We start from the raw sequence: 18,740 nt of genomic DNA on the forward strand, positions 1-18,740 counted from the left end.
ATACATCGATGCTCATGTTATCGATCACTGGATTGTTTGCAGAACTCTGCAAAGTAGCTGGAATATATCCGAGCAGAGCATTAAACAACAAACTAACAAACCAAATGTATTGAAAATACAAGAAACAAGTTGATTCAAGGTGAAATAACATTTATTTCCAAAGTAAATTTAATGTAACAAATCTGCTAACTCTACAAATTAATATCTCTAGATCTAGTTGCTCTTTTAAGAAAGTCATCACCATGCTGTAAACTGCAGGTATTCCACATCTCATATAAATGAAACATACATAAACAGTTACCATGGTAACACACATTCTTAAGACTAATATATTGACTGATTTAGTGAACAACCATTTAGGGGTGCTAGAAAAGGCATAAGTGTAATTTTCTAGTAACCATTGCTGTATTGTAAAAGATGTTTGGATTTCATGTAGTCTGAGTGAGGTTATTACTGCATGGTTCATTTTGTACACAAACATAAACTCATTCTGACCAGTGTCATTACTGATGTGTTCCCTGAACAAATTGTCGATGTGAATCGATTCTGAAGTCAAACAACAGTTGTAATTGTTACATTTCTAAAAAATGCCAGTTCAAAGTAGACATTACATCAGGTTTGATTTTTGCAAAATTCATAGATATTATATTTTATCACAGTATTGATTATAGGATTTACACATGGATTGAGATCAAAATCATGCTACACATAATGCTATCCTCATGACATAAAGCATCGATGAAGATCCAGGGCCTAAATTTTCGTAGCTCTCTCAGCGCTAATATCGTCATAAGTGTCACACATTAATATTAACTTATCTTCGGGCTAAGAGAGCTTCAAAACTGTTGGCCCAGGGTTAGTCTTTGGTAACCGTTGCTTGTTTTAAGGTGACTAATGGGATCAGGTGATCAGGCATGCTGATGCATGCAGATTGATGCTCCTGTCAATCAACGGATTGTCTGGTTCAGATCGGATTATTTACAAACCACTGTAATAATACACCTGGCATTCAACACAAAACAAACAACAAACAAATACAAAATGAAGCATCTGGGATAACCTGCCTTAAAAGGTTTCTGAAAAATAACATCAGAATATCTATTTATGCTGAAACTAAATACTACTTAACACAAAACTGACCTGATAACATTCATCCCATCTTTAACCTCTTAACAATCAACATGGCTACCTGGTGAAAATCTATTTCTCCAACCACCTTTGACCGGATACCATATCTTCATTAATAAAAGAAACAACACAGTCTTTTAAGCAGAAAATGAGGCTTCATAAAGTGATTTTCTTAACAACAATCAACAATGTCTATATTTTGCTAAAACAATACATAAAATACACATAACAACATTCAAATGTGAAATTCTCCAACTTTAAAATATCAATATATCTATGAACATGGACAGTTGAATACAGCACAACCTGAAGATGAGCTAGTCTTTCCTATTTTTGCGGTACAAAATTTAGAAAAGTTAAAAAAATATTCTACTGTGTAAATTCATTGAAAATGTTTATTCTGGATTTTCTGTACAGTGATATTAAAGAATCTATGGGTCTTAAGATTTTAGGGTAGTAAAAGTGATTGCATCCTAATAACTAATAATAAAATCAAATTCCAACAGTTGTTTGAGAAACAGTACGTTTGTTTTACCCAAGAAAACGAGACAGACTATTGTTCCCGAAAAACCTTTAGTCTCCAAGACAAAGTCAATTTTAGGTAAATTCTTTTTAAAAGGAGACGGGTCAATTTTCATCTGCATATCAAATCTTGTAAAAGTGTTTCAAAATGCAGAATTTTGTTTGAAATGGGACTGGCATTAAACACATGTGAACACATCAAAGCTATTCCAATGAGGCAAACCTTTTTCTACTTCAGAGATTCTCTTAATATGAATCTCATCTTCATTTCAGGCAGTAGCTGTGCTGAGTGACATTCAGAGGATGCTCTAGTTCTTGACTTTAATGCCGAATATGTCATAGATGGCAGTTTGTCTCCCTATCAAACACTCATTTTCTGATATTCAAAATCTTATCTTGCTCTTTCGAAGTATGAACTTTCAACCAAAAAGTACATGAGTGTCTCCAAAATTGTCCTTATCTGGTGTCACCTACCCTGAAAATACTCCTTAATTCCTTAACTATATCTGTAATTCCCACCCCTAATGTCGAACTCCCAACCCTCTCCTGCAGGTCCTACCCAACACCAGAAATCCCGACTTGGACCCATGTCTGGAACTCTCACCCCAATTCGGAGCCCCTGAAACCTGTGTCCTCAGGATCCTTATCTTACTTTTGTATGTATTTTACTTAACTGGAAACTAGAATAATAAATGTGTGCAAGGAATAAACCTGTGTACCAAATTTGGGGAGGTAGAGAAATAGAAAACCATTTTGTTTATTTGGGCTTTGATCCAAATTTTATAGTTTAATACTTTTTATACTGATGGACATATTTACCACTGATTTTATTTGACTGTACTATGGATTAATATTTTATTTGACTGTACTATGGATTAATATTTTATTTGACTGTACTATGGATTAATATTTTATTTGACTGTACTATGGATTAATATTTTATTTGACTGTACTATGGATTAATATTTTATTTGACTGTACTATGGATTAATATTTTATTTGACTGTACTATGGATTAATATTTTATTTGACTGTACTATGGATTAATATTTTATTTGACTGTACTATGGATTAATATTTTATTTGACTGTACATATACTATGGATTAATATTTTATTTGACTGTACTATGGATTAATGGAAGTCCTTTTCAACCCTTGATACATAAGTCCTTTGCCACCACCAGAGCTGATAACAGCAAGCTTTCATTAACATCTGTTACTGAGGCAGGTTAATGATATTTTGGCAAATGAACATAACAATGTGATACATGGCCCAGCTGAATGTTATACAAACAAGCGCTTCTAGGTATATATCGTTAGTACATGTTACTTTGACAACCAACTCATATTTATCCGTGACAACCCAAATAGCAATTGATGTTTTTTAAAGATTGTTTTTGTGATGGGTTCAGTCTGAGCACTGTAAAACTTGTGAACTTGTGTAATGATTCACATATATTTCTCCCAGATTTCTTGAATATTGCTGCTTTCTAAACATGTCCCACTTAGTGATAAACAGTGTGACTGAGCACAACTGTATTTGGGGGATATTTTGAGACAAAAAGCAAACATTATGGACGACAACTTCTTAAAGTATGTCAGGTCTCTTGGCTATTCCTCGCCCCTTCATCAACTGCAAAAAGGCAAGGAATACACAACAGAACCACTGTGACATAAAATATAGAAGTTTTCATACATAATATTTGCCTTTTACTTGTATACCAACTTGGACATACCTCTCAAGAACCTCTATTTTAGATATCTGAACAAGATAAAAATTTCTGAAAGATTCATTGACAGAAGTGCATGCAATCATACATGCATTCTGATTGGTAGGTCAAATGTTTCATAAATAACTTTCTTTAATAGGGGGAGGACAAGTTTTCTTGCAGGCCGGTTATGGAAAGGACAAGTGGTGACGAGTGTAAATGATCAATTTCCTGATGGTAATGAAGACAACTCTAAAAATATTGTAGAATTCGTTAGGTTGTATTTGTTGTACTTTCCTGAAGACTAGTAATCAACAGCGGATGGCTTGGACGTGGTATCCATCCCTGATTCGGATGTTTCTGAGGTGTGACGACGACAGTTCAGTTTTGCTTCCATAACATGGGTAGATCTGACCGCATTGTTGGTTTATCTGAAATACTTGTGATAAACATATCCTCCCGCACCTGCTGCAGATAACAGTGTTGTCACACCAAGAAACCTCAACAACCCAGGAATTGACGGAGCATTTCTTTCCCAGAATGATGTGTCGAATGGCCGTGCTTTCACCTCCTGGAAAAGAAACAACTGATTTTTTTTTAGTTATGTTTCGTGAATATGTTTATAAATACTCATGCTGTTGATCGCTGAATTGTCCAATACCAACTCATTTATTTACTGATCGCTACCACATAGCTGGAATATTTTTTAATGAGAACAACAGTAAATTAAGAAACTTGTCTGTAAATGCATTATACTAAGGCCATAACGAGCTCAGGGGTGTCAAATTTAGTTCGTTATAACAATAGTTTGTTTTCGCAGTAGTGTGTTTCCAGTGCAGTGGATTCTGTCAAATGCAAACTGTGTGCAATGCGGTTTTCTCCAAAATGCAGATTCTCTCATTTACGGATTATGGACTAAAATATTTTGGTCCAGCAGAAAACAAACGACAGTGTTGGTGACCTGAATTAAGACTCCTTGCACAGGGCTAACTGAGGCACTGTTCTTTTGATGTGTCTGCCCCTACGTTAAGACGAACGCTACCTTAAGAACAAACGATTAACCGTTTGGTGGTAGTTTGCGTTCAGGTTAAATATCTTCTCTAAATTATTTTAATTACATCTGTTATTAACATAAGCCATGGATGGATCAATATAACCGTCTAACTTCTACTACCTACATAAGTTTAGATCAGCACATTCAGCTGAAGCTGACTGGTCATGCGACATTCCACGACTGCATTGTGGGAATGTAAACATTGCTAATGTTACCATGTCACTGTAAAATTATGTGTCAAACTATGAGACATTTTATCTGTCGAAAAATATATCCGTAATGTTTCCACCAGTGATGATAGCGGAATGACGCAACTGCAAACCACGAAACAGGTGACAATGGGGTAGATTACTGTATTAGGCTGTACAAGGCAATGACAACTGACAGTCATCTTGACAAAGGTTATATTATGATGTAATGCAAAAGTGTTCTATTACGAGGGGGCAGACTAGAATGGCACAGTGATGCCAACACATTGTGACACAATGCAAAAAATGTACATTATCATCTGATAAAGTACTGTCATTGCCTTTGATCTTTTACCAAAGAATCTTAGAACAGACTATACAGCAAGTGGTCAGGACAAACAAAAACAACTTGTTTCATCCGTCAGTTAATTACACGTGTGCATTATTAATGAAGTTTAGGAGCACTTTACTTTTACCGGCACCATGGTTTTAGCTACTTCTTGTTGTACACTGGAGTCTAACGCTAACCATAACCTTAATCCTAACCCCAGCCCTAACCCTACGCTTCCCTCTTTCCGATCCTGCTCAAAGAAAATGTTCAGTTGTACCGAAGTTTACATTAGTGCCACTGAACCTGACCTTGAAATGAAGTCATCTGTTCAAAAATGTCCACGAAACAGTTGCTGTCAGTGGCCATCTTAATGAACTAATCCTCTTGGACAAGTTGTGTTGTAAACATTAACAAGAACAAGCGTGTTGAGTTTCGTCATTGTTGGAGATATGGTTTTTGAGATGCCAAGCAAACAGACTATGACATTCATGTCCAGTAAGGTGATCAAAGGCATCAGATCATTTCATTACTGGTCAGGTGAATAAAAACAATCAAATATTTCAAGGCATGGATTACTGCCCATGATATAAATCACTGGACTGTCTGATTCAGGTTATTGACAGGCGGCTATCATGTACAGTCAAACCCCGGTTATCTGGACGTTTTGGTTTCACTGGGATAGTGAGACGTCCGGTTAACTGGATCAAACAAGCAAATCGTGAAAATTAAGTGAAAGCAAACTATTTTCATGTATGTATATCTATATATCAATTATCAATAGTAATAACAGTGAATCATCGTAACTAATAAGTGTACTGATAAAACATGGAAGGCAGAACGCTGGTTACAAGTTGTCAGGTTGTCTCGGACGTAATCATGTAATGTCATAAAAACATATGACATCGTGTTGAACTTTTGCTGTGTGCAGAAAGTAAACTTCCGGACAGGATCACATGACTTAAATCATGTGAGAGGCTACTTTTAACTTACATCACGACAGATAGTAAGGGGTCGATTTATAAGTGTTATATACAGTACAATTACAGTGTAGTTTACCTTAATCCTACTTAACATATGTTCTTGTTACTGATGACATGTTCTCATGCCACCAAAATCCTAATGCACAACCCAAGTGACATGCGTCCCTAGTGTTGTGATAGCTAATTAATCAATTCACATCAAATGCCTTCCGATAGATTAAAAATGAAATCACATAGTCGTGCGGTAAACGGTATTGACATGACACATACACATGCATGTTGCACAGATCTCTCCATCCAGATAACTGGATCATTTTTCAATGGAAATCTATGGGCATGGTTTGAAAATTCGCTGTCCGGGTCCGGAAGTGTGGGGTCCGGTTAAGCGAGTACAATTAATGAGCATAAGTTTCATTTCACATAAAAATGGTCTGGAAAACAGGGTTTGTGGATATGTGGGGTTCGAGTAAACAGGGTTTGACTGTAGTTGGAATAATGCTTACAGCAGCACCAAAATCTCCACCAATAAATGAACATCTTACCGCATCTTCTGGCTCTGTCTGCCATATTTGGTCAGCCCTGATTTTGCCCATGGTGTGGAGAATCTGCGAACAGAAAGTTATACAGCATGACATGAGATTGAAACTGAAATAAGGAATTTCCAGTACAATTAACCATGAACCTCAGCATTACCACCTAACAATCACAAATGATGTTCCAGTGGTCAAGTGTTGGACATTGTATTGGAGTGTTGAACGTGACATTCCACTGTTTTACACGATGATTGAGTGTTGACTCATACAAAGTGAGCAACTAGACAGATGGATACCAGGCGCTACAAAAGTGAATTATTATTATTGAATGTGATGTTGTAATGTTACACGTGATGTTCAATTGCCATATGATTTTTTTAGTTGCACATGACGTGCCATTGTCACACAAGATTCATGAGTGTTGGACATGATGTTCAAACATTGCACATTATGCTTGAGTATTGCACATTATGCTTGAGTGTTGCACATGATATTCAAGTGTACAGGACGCTTAAATGTAGCATGTGCTGTTCAAATGTTGCACATGATGTTCAAACGTTGCACATTATGACTGAGTGTTGCACATGATATTCAAGTGTACAGGTTGCTTGAATGTAGCATGTGTTGTTCAAATGTTGCACATGATGTTCAAACGTTGCACATTATGACTGAGTGTTGCACATGATATTCAAGTGTACAGGATGCTTGAATGTAGCATGTGTTGTTCAAATGTTGCACATGATGTTCAAACGTTGCACATTATGACTGAGTGTTGCACATGATATTCAAGTGTACAGGATGCTTGAATGTAGCAGGTGTTGTTCAAATGTTGCACATGATGTTCAAACGTTGCACATTATGACTGAGTGTTGCACATGATATTCAAGTGTACAGGATGCTTGAATGTAGCATGTGCTGTTCAAATGTTGCACATGATGTTCAAACGTTGCACATTATGACTGAGTGTTGCACATGATATTCAAGTGTACAGGATGCTTGTTGTTCAAATGTTGCACATGATGTTGAAACATTGCTTGAGTGCTGCATGAGAATAGTTCTCCTGTTATCCTCCCATTACACAGAAAGTTGCATACAGTGATCTAGTGTTACGCCACCATTCTAATGTTAATAAACAAAGTGTACCAACATCCCACATAATGCAGCTAAAGTTGTCTCCTACCTCTCTGGCAGCCCGCTCACCAGCCTGCACTGCGCCGTCCATATAGCCTGACCACTGGGTTGCTGTCTCAGTCCCAGCAAAGTACATCCTGCCAATGGGCCGCCTCAGATAACTGAAGAAGTATAGCATGTGTAAACACAATGTGACAACCCCTTTCAAGTTCTTGTCAAAAAAATATCCCTGCCTTGCCCAAACCTGAAACCTGTATACACCAATCTCAGCTTACCATCAGACCCCAAGTGGCCAAACTGCAGTGAACTTGAATGTTTTCTATAAGATGTCCTACACAGTGTCCTAGTATATCATCAAAGTCACGTCAGGTACCACTATTTGTTATCCCTTTCACATGCCCCAAATCTATTACTGCTTGAATCCCCCAGGTTACAATCAATTACAGTCAACACCATGGCCAAGATCGCGAGTTGAAATAAGGTGGTTATCGCCTGAGACTTGCATGTATTTCTAATCTGACACACTGTGATATCAGAGTTCCAAGCGGAGTTAAACCTAACTCACTCACTCACTCAACTTTTCACTGAGAAAAAAATAAACTGACGCAAAAGTAAGGGCTTCACATCTGTTTTAGATGATAAAAATTGGGTGACAACAGTAACATAACAGAAATCAGTCTACACTTCAGGAATGTTGATAACCTAGACTGCTACAGGAGAAAAAAACCCAAACAAGCCTTCCTGGGGTGCTTATCATATGTACTCACCTGCCGAACTTGGTGAGGTATCCAGGAGGCATCATGGTGGTGTAGCATCCTCCGGACCACTGCTCCCCAAGCCAGTCCTTCTCCTCGTAATGCACAGGCTACATTACAAAACCACACAGTTACTATATACAGCTGGAGAATACATGCAATATCCTAGCCAGTCCTTCTCCTCGTAATGCACAGGCTACATTACAAAAACACACAGTTACTATATACAGCTGGAGAATACATGCAATATCCTAGCCAGTCCTTCTCGTAATGCACAGGCTACATCACAAAGATACATAGTTACTAAATACAGCGAGATAACAAGCAATGTTCTAGCCAGTCCTTCTCCTCGTAATGCACAGGCTACATCACAAAGATACATAGTTACTAAATACAGCGAGATAACAAGCAATGTTCTAGCCAGTCCTTCTCCTCGTAATGCACAGGCTACATCACAAAGATACATAGTTACTAAATACAGCGAGATAACAAGCAATGTTCTAGCCAGTCCTTCTCCTCGTAATGCACAGGCTACATCACAAAGATACATAGTTATTAAATACAGCTAGATAACAAGCAATGTTCTAGCCAGTCCTTCTCCTCGTAATGCACAGGCTACATCACAAAGATACATAGTTACTAAATACAGCGAGATAACAAGCAATGTTCTAGCCAGTCCTTCTCGTAATGCACAGGCTACATCACAAAGATACATAGTTACTAAATACAGCTAGATAACAAGCAATGTTCTAGCCAGTCCTTCTCGTAATGCACAGGCTACATCACAAAGATACATCATTAAGTTACTAAGTACAGCTAGATAAAATATGCACACTACACATGTAGCATAATTGGGACCACTGTGTCTCAACAGGTCCTTTATTTATTGTTTTGTTTGTTTGACTCAACAATATTCCAGCTATATGACAGCGGTCTGAAATCTGGAAACATTGATCAACACAGTTGGGATTTGATGACGTGTCAAACAAGTCCGCAAACCAGACTACCTGTTTGTCGCCTCTTTCGACAAGCATGAGTTGCTGAAGACCAGATCTTCATGGGTAATGCACAGACGACATCCAGAATTAGGACCAAATTATTCAAGCACTGACCATTCAAAACTGAACTTGCATCACTGGTTACAACTAACACATATATCTGCTAAACCAAAGTTCAATCTGAACAAGCAATTTAACAGATGACATTAAAACATTCCCTATTAAAATATTCAGAAATGCATTATGATATTTCACAAAAACATCTGTAAACTAACCAAAACCCACTTACATGCAATGCCTCGTCAGTCTGAAAGACTTTGGAGTATAAGTGAGCTATTCTGGATTTCCGTTCCTCTGGCGTCAACTCCACGTACCTCCTTGCCTTGTCAGCTAATATGAACCTGGCCAAACAATCCACAAATGACTCATGTCTTAGTGGTCTAAGTGGTGTTTTCTTAGATTAAGTTTGAATCGTTTCCATTGAAGTCATGAAAAATATAAATGCCATATCTGTAAACAGCAAAAGGCACCACTTCAAGATCTGTCTGATATATCTGCCAAGATCTGTTGAAAGATATCAAATGGTTTTCGAGTTGTGCTCTGGAAACAAAGCCTATCCCTCCATTTTGAGACTAAATCAGAATTGTTTCAGTCAAAACCAGGAAGATGCCAAAACATTGTAAATCATTGTGGGCTGCCTCAAATATCTGCCACATTTTGCTGTAAGATATTGAATAGTTTTCGTGTTGTGCTCCGGAAACGAAGCCCATCCCTCCATTTTGAGACTAAGCCAGAATCGTTTCCATGGAAACTGGGAAAATGATAACTCAAAAAATCTGTAAATGGCAAAAGGCACCACTTTAGGGTCTCCCCTACATATCTGCCAAGTTTTGCAGAAGGAGATTTAGTTGTGCTCCGGAAACGAAGCCCATCCCTCCATTTTGAGACTAAGTCCGAAACTTTTCCATGGAAACCCAGAAAATTGTATATCACAAAAATCTGCAAATAGCAAAAGGCACCATGTTGGGGTCTGCCACATATATCTACCAAGTCTTGCTGACAGATATTAGGAACTTTTTGAGATGTGTTCTGGAAACGAAACAAACCTTTCACTTTTGAAACAAAGTCCGAAACATTTCCATGTAAACTGAGAAAATGATAAACCACAAAAACCTGTACATAGCAAAAGGCACCACTTTAGGCACCACAAGTTTTGCAGAAAAATATCTCAACCATAGGTTAAGATTATTTTTTCTAAAGATATTGAACGGTTTCTGAGTTATGCTCCGGAAACAAAATGTTAAGGGTCGGATGGACGGCATTGTCTATATCCCCCGCAGTACATGCCAGGGGTATAAAAAGTTGAACACTATTATGAATTTTAAAACTCATTTAGCATACTACCGTGCATTAATTTTGACCCTCAGTAAGCAACAAAATGTTATGCTGAAAAAACTTAAAGTGAGATTTTGACATCTTTTTTCCCATTCTAATTTTCTTGATGCTTTGTCTGCAAATTCAGAAAACATATTCTGTACAGTAATTTCAGCTAATATATTTAACTAATCAGATATAATCCCGGAAGTCTAATGAAAAGAGTGCAAAAGCATGGGCCAGCAGAATCATACATTTTTGGAATAGAATAGCAGTTGAGAAGATTAGCAGAAAAGAATACTAAACACATGTACTACTAGTATTCCCAAACTGTCATAAATATATGAGATTCTTAATTTCAAATGTATTTTGTACATTTTATTTGAAAAGGGGAAATCTTGGGTCCGTTGTCTAAAAATCTCTCAGCAAAGCATTAAATGAAACAAGCAGGATTAATGAATCACAAAGTTCCAAATAACTGAAACTACTTTGAAGTCGCAGGCAGTTTCAAAATATATAGATAGGAATGAAACGAATGTGGAGGTCAAAGTTTCTCAATGAGACTGTAGCTCTACAAATGTCATAACACAGGTTCACAAGTGTCAAGAAGCTAAGATTGCCATATTGCCATGTGCTCTGACTTACCCCATTAGAGCTGGGTGTGATCCATCAGGCATGACGTGATCCAAGGTGAACCCCACCAGCCCTTCCTCGTCATCTATAGCTGATGAACCACACAAACCTGAAACAGTGAGTGGGGTGAGTGAGTGAGAGAGAGACAGAAAGGATGGGAGAGGAGGAGGAACAGAGAGAGGTTGAGATAAAGATCCATCTACATATTCACCATCCAAAAAGTAAAAGCTGTATACATTATGACATCAATATGTTAAAGCAAGAAGTTTATTTCATAGGTATTGTTCATCTTAATCTGAAGTTATGAAATAAATATATGTGTGATACCAGCAGCATTATCAGTCAGTGCACTCTGTCCTTTCATTCTAAGATGTATTAATGTTCAGAGAACTGACCTTTCCGTCTCCAGAATGGTGTGCTATAGTACATGAACGTTTTAATGACCGATCCCATCGGTGCCCTCTGTAGCATCTGGTTACGCAGACTTGGCAATGGTGGGTCATAGATGATCTTGTTCTGGATGGGCAGGGGGGATGCTACGATAATATATTTCGCCTGCCAGGAAGAAAAGCATGTTGAAAAACAGTTCAAAATGAAGTTAGTAAGTTATGTTTTTTATGCCACTTTTAGCAATATCCCAGCAATATCACTGTTGAGGACACCAGAAACAGGCTTCTCAAATATTCAGGAAATAGAGCCTGTATCATTTGTGCAATGAGCATTTGGTTTAACCATGAGGCAACCTCACCACCCAGTCCTTTACCAATGGCACAAGTTTTAATATTCAAGTTTTATACTATGGGTAGGATAGTTCAGTCAATGTTGAGTACAATCTGATCACCATCAAAATAAGTGTGGTGTGATGGTCCATGCCTCAGATGGATCTTTGGATCCATGGGATCATACTGTTACAAACCAAATGGACTGATATTACTTCCAAAGAGGACAACCAAGAGAAGACAAGAGATTTTATGGACAACATCTACAAGCAAATATATGGACTACCTATGAGATCCCCAATGTCACCACTGACCACTGAAATATTTACGACATCATTTGAAGAATCAGCCTCTCCACTGCACCATTCAAACCCCACTGTTGGTATTTGAAAGCAGATGGCACAATTACCATCATAGCCCCTAGGACGATCCCAAACTACTACTCAATCGCCCACTGCGTGGCACATGTACTACTGTTTACCATGGAAACAGAAGCAACCAACACCTACCTTTCCTAGATGTGTCCCGCAAAATACCAAAAATGGACTCAGAACCTCTGTTTACCACGAGCCCACGCACACAGACCAGTACATCCGTTACAACTCCTGCCACCATCCCAAGATAAACAAGCCATCATCGCGATGCCCATGAAATGGACTAAAGCCATCTGCCAACACGATGTTCTCAGCAAAGAACTGAACCACCTCAAGGACACCTTCACCTCAATCAAAAGTTATCCTTCACACTTTGTCTTAGAATCATTAACAAGACCCTCAAAACCTCTACACCTAAACCCAAAGCTACTCCACCACCTATCAGGATCACTACTCCCTACCTCGGCCTTGTCAGCCATCAGATCTCCAGACTAGTAAAGAACAAAGCTAACACTGATGTCGCCTTCTCCAGCAACAAACCCGTCTGTATACCAATGGCAGAGGCACCAGCAGCTCCAAATCCAACCCCAGAGGACGCGTATCCCAAATCCTCTGCAATTGTGGTGACACATACACTGAAGAAACCCTCAGGTCCCTCAGCATCACACTCAAAGAATATCAAGCATCTGTCAACAAATTCGAATTCAAATCTGGTTTCCGAACACATTAACAAGAACGAGGACCATGCTTTTCTATGGGAAGCCACCAAAGCCCTATCAGTCAACAACAACTGGCAGCAAAGAAAATTGTAAGAGGCCATAGACATCGGAAGAAGCCGATCAGCAATCACTCGTGACCAGGAAAAATATCTGCCTTGGGACTTATTAACACTAGGTTAATTTATCATCACTGCTGGTCTCTTTGTCCTTGTATGTCCTACTACTATGGACCACTTACACATGTTTTCTTACCACCTTGTTACATGCTACCACTGTTACCTAATCAACTATGCCTGGATTAACACTCCCTGGCTTCCCTTTGTGCATCCTCCTCTCCATCCACTCATACCCCATATCCATCCATCCATCCATCCATCCATCTGCCTGTACATCCATCCATCCATCCATCCATCTATCTGTCCATCATCCATCTGTCTGTCCATCCATCCATCCATCTGCCTGTCCATCCATCCATCTGTCCATCCATCCATCTGCCTGTCCAACCATCCATCTGTCGGTCCATCCATCCATCTGTCTGTCCATCCATCCATCTGTCTGTCCATCCATCTGTCTGTCCATCCATCTGTCCATCCATCTGTCTGTCCATCTGTCTGTCCATCCATCCATCTGTCTGTCCATCCATCCATCAACTACTGGTTTCCTTTGTCATACTGTTGTTGTTTCAACATGAACATATATAGCTGTCAGTTCATATTTGTTTCATTCACCTGATGAAAGTGAGAACATACTTCAAAATGTTGTGAGCCTTCACAATAAAGAAGCTGTCATCCATAAAAACTCTTGTCTTCATGTGTACCACTTCTAAATGCCCTTCAAAGACTCCAAGAGAAAATGCATGTCAATCTTGTCAACACAGTGCTAGGGGTGGAACAGTAAACAACAGAATGGTACATATTGCAGTACAAGGCGTTCAGTTCCGTTGTAATGAAAATTTACAAGAGAAAAACTTGTTTAATTTCTTTAACAACACTGTAAAAAGTAGCCATAATATTTGTTATTTTAAATAAACAAAACTGTCATTTCATGACAAGGTAGAAACGATGGCACGAAAACAGATAATACAAAATTTTCAATTCAGGACTGTATACCTAACCGTAGGTATGATATCATGGTTTTACTAATCTCGCAGTTTACCATTTCCATCCAACAGAATGCTGTCACTCACAGTGTATCTGTTGCCGTTGACATCTTGTACGATGACTTCTGTAGGTTTATTTTCTATCTTTGACACAGGATGATTCAACAACACTCGATCTGTAAATGGATTACATTACATTACATTACATTACATTACATTACAGTACATTACAGTACAGTACAGTACATGTCATACATACATTGTTTGGTTACCTCAGCAATATTTCAACTAAATGTCAGCTGTTTGTAAATAATCAAGTCAAGTCAGTCAATCCAATGATCAACATCATGAGCGTTGATAAACACAAACAGCAGCATGGGTGAGTGAGAGAACTGGGGGACACTAGAAATGATCTTCACGCATTGTAGCCATGTGGGGAATCAAAACCTGGGCCTAGATTTTCGAAGCTCTCTTAGCGCTAAGATAGTTGTAAATGCCATACAATAACATTAAGTTACAACTTTCCTAGTGTTAAGAGAGCTTTGAAAATCTAGGCCCAGGGCTCAGGGCCCTGTTTCTAAAGGCAACAGTCGTAACTCCCATACTTTTAACATAGACTTAAGACAGTTGTAACCCCCATACTTTAACACTGACTTACGACAGTCGTAACCCACATACTTTAACATTGACTTACGACAGTCGTAACTCCCATACTTTAACATAGACTTCCGACAGTCGTAACCCCCATACTTTAACATAGACTTACGACAGTCATAACTCCCATACTTTAACATAGACTTACGACAGTCGTAACTCCCATACTTTAACATAGACTTATGACAGTCGTAACCCCCATACTTTAATACAGACTTACGACAGTCGTAACTCCCATACTTTAACATTGACTTACGGCAGTCGTAACTCCCATACTTTAACATAGACTTACGACAGTCGTAACTCCCATACTTTAACATAGACTTATGACAGTCGTAATCCCCCATACTTTAATACAGACTTACGACAGTCGTAACTCCAATACTTTAACATTGACTTACGACAGTCGTAACCCCCATACTTTAACATTGACTTACGACAGTCGTAACTCCCATACTTTAACATAGACTTACGACAGTCGTAACTCCCATACTTTAACATAGACTTACGACAGTCGTAACTCCCATACTTTAACATAGACGTACGACAGTCGTAACTCCCATACTTTAACATTGACTTACGACAGTCGTAACTCCCATACTTTAACATAGACTTACGACAGTCGTAACTCCCATACTTTAACATAGACTTACGACAGTCGTAACCCCCATACTTTAACACTGACTTACGACAGTCGTAACCCCCATACTTTAACATAGACTTACGATAGTCGTAACCCCCATACTTTAACATAGACTTACGACAGTCGTAACCCACATACTTTAATACAGACTTACGACAGTCGTAACTCCCATACTTTAACATAGACTTACGACAGTCGTAACTCCCATACTTTCACACAGACTTACGACAGTCGTAACTCCCATACTTTAACATAGACTTACGACAGTCGTAACTCCCATACTTTAACATAGACGTACGACAGTCGTAACCCCCATACTTTAATACAGACTTACGACAGTCGTAACTCCCATACTTTAACACACACTTAAGACAGTCGTAGCTCCCATATTTAACATTGACTTATGACTATCGTAGAGCTACAATCACTTTGAGAAATGGGACCCTGGTCTCCAGCATGACTAGCAGACTCTTTAGCTACCAGGCTACCCCATCAGCCCTTTTTATTATTGAAGATACTGATTTTGTCATCTTGAAAATCTGGAGGGGACATGAACATTGTAAAATCTGAAGACATGGATCTTTTCATAACGTGCAGATGGTACTGAAGAAGTTTACATTTACCTGGTAACCACGACAACTCACCCTTTCCTATCTTCTCAGCCATTTTGATACTAATCTGCTGGGATCCACCAACAAACTTCCTTTCCTGACAAAACAAAACATATTTTTAGGTAATAAACAAATGAACCAAAAAACATCTCCATTTAACTAAAGACCTTTCCTGTTTGGAACTGATATAAAACTAAATTGTCTGAGTATTAAAGTTTCAGACCATCCTTACAATATACAAATCATAGAGAAGCCATTATGTAACAGTTGTTCGGAACTTTAATTCTGATTTCTGGCAAAAATGTGATTTGCTAAAGAAACAAACAACTCTTTTTGGAAGAGAAATGCTTAATTTAGACAGAAAATCATTGAAATCTATAGAACATGAGTTCCTTATTCTTCACACTGTGTTAGTCTTGAGGACAATCATTAATTTATCCAGATTCTAAAATTAATCACAAACTTTTAGCAAAAAGCATTAAGCATCAGTTTAATAGAAGCAAAGATAATTCAGAAAATTTAATCATCACTGTAAAACATCAAGAAAACAACTTCAAGTTCATATTGATGATGATGAAAGCTTCATGCAAGACACACAGTAGCCCACAGGACAGAAGGAGTGATGACAGAGTAAATCCACAATACAATCCACACTATCATGCATCACGCATGTAGTCAATAACTCTCTTTTTCATGCACAATGTAGCAGTCATTTTCAAATTATATAGTACATGTCTATATGAAGATAAACACTACCTCAAGGGAAATCAGATATCATATAAAATAGAATTTGTGGAGTTTTGTGGAGTTTTGTGGAGTGGAGTTTTGTGGAGTTTTGTGGAGTGGAGTGAGTGAGTGAGTGAGTGAGTGAGTGAGTGAGTGAGTGAGTGAGTGAGTGAGATGAAGACTGCTTGTTAAGGTATGATGGTCATATCATTGGCATGTACGTGAGTTTAGTTTTACGCCGCCTTTAGCAATATTCCAGCAATATCACAGCTCATGACACCAGAAATGGGCTTCACACACTGTACCAATGTGGGGAATTGAACCCAGGTCTTTGGCGTAAAGAATGCATACACAAAACACAGACAGCAAGGCTACATAACTGCTATCATTGGCACATAAGAGTGATTAAAGAGGATCGCCCAAAGTGCAATTTTCCACCTGTAAGGGGGTTGTCTGTAAATAATTGAATCTGGAGCAGACAACCCAGTGATTAACAGCATGAGCATCAATCTACACAGTTGTATATGATGACAGACATGGACCAAGTCAGCAAGCCTTACCACCCAATTCCATTCGTCGCCTCTTATAACAAGCATGGGTTGGTGCTGACAAACCATGAAAAAGAGCAGAAGTGAACCGGCATTTGAAACCATTATCAGAGGCATTAAGGGGACACAACTCTGCCTTGGACTACTGGCCCATTGGTGTCAACTTCATGCATCCATACGTGCGATTTCTTCAACTGTTCTGGGTCTAACCACTCCTTAAACTTGTTCTATAAGCTTAAGCATGCTCCAAGAATAATATTGTTACTCAGATATGGTTGATGATAAACATTATTTTCTTAGAGCTGAGTTTGCTATAGCCATGTTTTGACGTATCTGTAAAAGCTAAGCTGACCAAGTTACATGATACAAGAGAGCAAGTTAATATCTGATACATTGTTTCCAATATGTCCACACATGTGCCGCTACTGTGAAGGGGTTCTTGTGCTTTTACTACATCATCAGACCTTGACCAGTAAACACAGAGGTTGAATAACACAATAAGCAAGAAAATGTTATTACACAAGGCAATGTTATTACAGAACAAGGCAATGTTATTACAGAACAAGACCACATTATTACACACATAAAGCATGCAGAGCAGGCAAGTTTAACAATCACATGAAAGTTTAGAAGATCTGACACTTTGACGTGTTCAGCTGGTCTTTACCAGAGGACACTGTTCCTAATAATGGTCACTAAACTGTGGATTAGATGTCAAAAATGGTAGCCTGGAATTGATGGTAATCACAGAGGAACATTTTCAGTGGACATGATGGGGAAACCTGTGGATCAGATGTCCACAATGGTTGCAAGGTGTTGATTGTTTTCACAGAGGAATATTCCTTGTACCAGATACTGGTGGAAAAACTGTTGATCAGATGTCTAAAATGGCTGCAAGATATTGATTATCTTTACAAAAGAACATTTTTTTGTACCAGACACTAGTGAGTAAACTGTGGATCTGATGTCTACAATGGCTGACAAGCATTTATAAAAATTACAGAAGGACGAGCTAACTAGACAAATATCTTTCTTAACCTATACAGAACTAGTTTCAAATTTCCAGCTCCCATCCCAGATTACACTCTAAAGTAAATTATGTGAAAAAAAATACTCAATTCAAAAATCTGAAAACTGGACAAAAAAAATGGATGGAATCAGAAAAATTCCACCAAAGATTTTTTCTGTTTTTGACCAAATCCTTTTCCAGTGAATGAACGTTGTTTTTTCACATCAATGACCGAGATGAAGATGAAGATGAAGAATGAAAACAAAGGCAGCACTTGAAGGTATCATCCCCTGTAATCCTA

The 18,740-nt window shown here is 38.3% G+C and overlaps 1 protein-coding gene across 2 annotated transcripts in view; it reads right to left on the reverse strand.

Moving 5' to 3' along the window:
- Window positions 1-1,490: 1,490 nt before the first annotated feature.
- Window positions 1,491-18,740, reverse strand: part of LOC137281676 (amine oxidase [flavin-containing]-like) — a 47,626-nt gene continuing 30,376 nt past the window's right edge. For both annotated transcript variants that reach the window (XM_067813075.1, XM_067813076.1), the window contains exons 7-15: window positions 16,190-16,253; window positions 14,336-14,424; window positions 11,733-11,892; window positions 11,350-11,446; window positions 9,620-9,731; window positions 8,345-8,442; window positions 7,627-7,738; window positions 6,456-6,518; window positions 1,491-3,931 (exon numbers count right to left, since the gene is read on the reverse strand). In XM_067813075.1, coding sequence (XP_067669176.1) covers window positions 3,788-3,931; window positions 6,456-6,518; window positions 7,627-7,738; window positions 8,345-8,442; window positions 9,620-9,731; window positions 11,350-11,446; window positions 11,733-11,892; window positions 14,336-14,424; window positions 16,190-16,253 — 939 coding nt within the window. In that variant the 3' untranslated portion in view covers window positions 1,491-3,787. The remainder of the gene's footprint in view (window positions 3,932-6,455; window positions 6,519-7,626; window positions 7,739-8,344; window positions 8,443-9,619; window positions 9,732-11,349; window positions 11,447-11,732; window positions 11,893-14,335; window positions 14,425-16,189; window positions 16,254-18,740) is intronic.

Source organism: Haliotis asinina, chromosome 4, assembly GCF_037392515.1.
Source record: "Haliotis asinina isolate JCU_RB_2024 chromosome 4, JCU_Hal_asi_v2, whole genome shotgun sequence".
NCBI lineage: Eukaryota > Metazoa > Mollusca > Gastropoda > Lepetellida > Haliotidae > Haliotis > Haliotis asinina.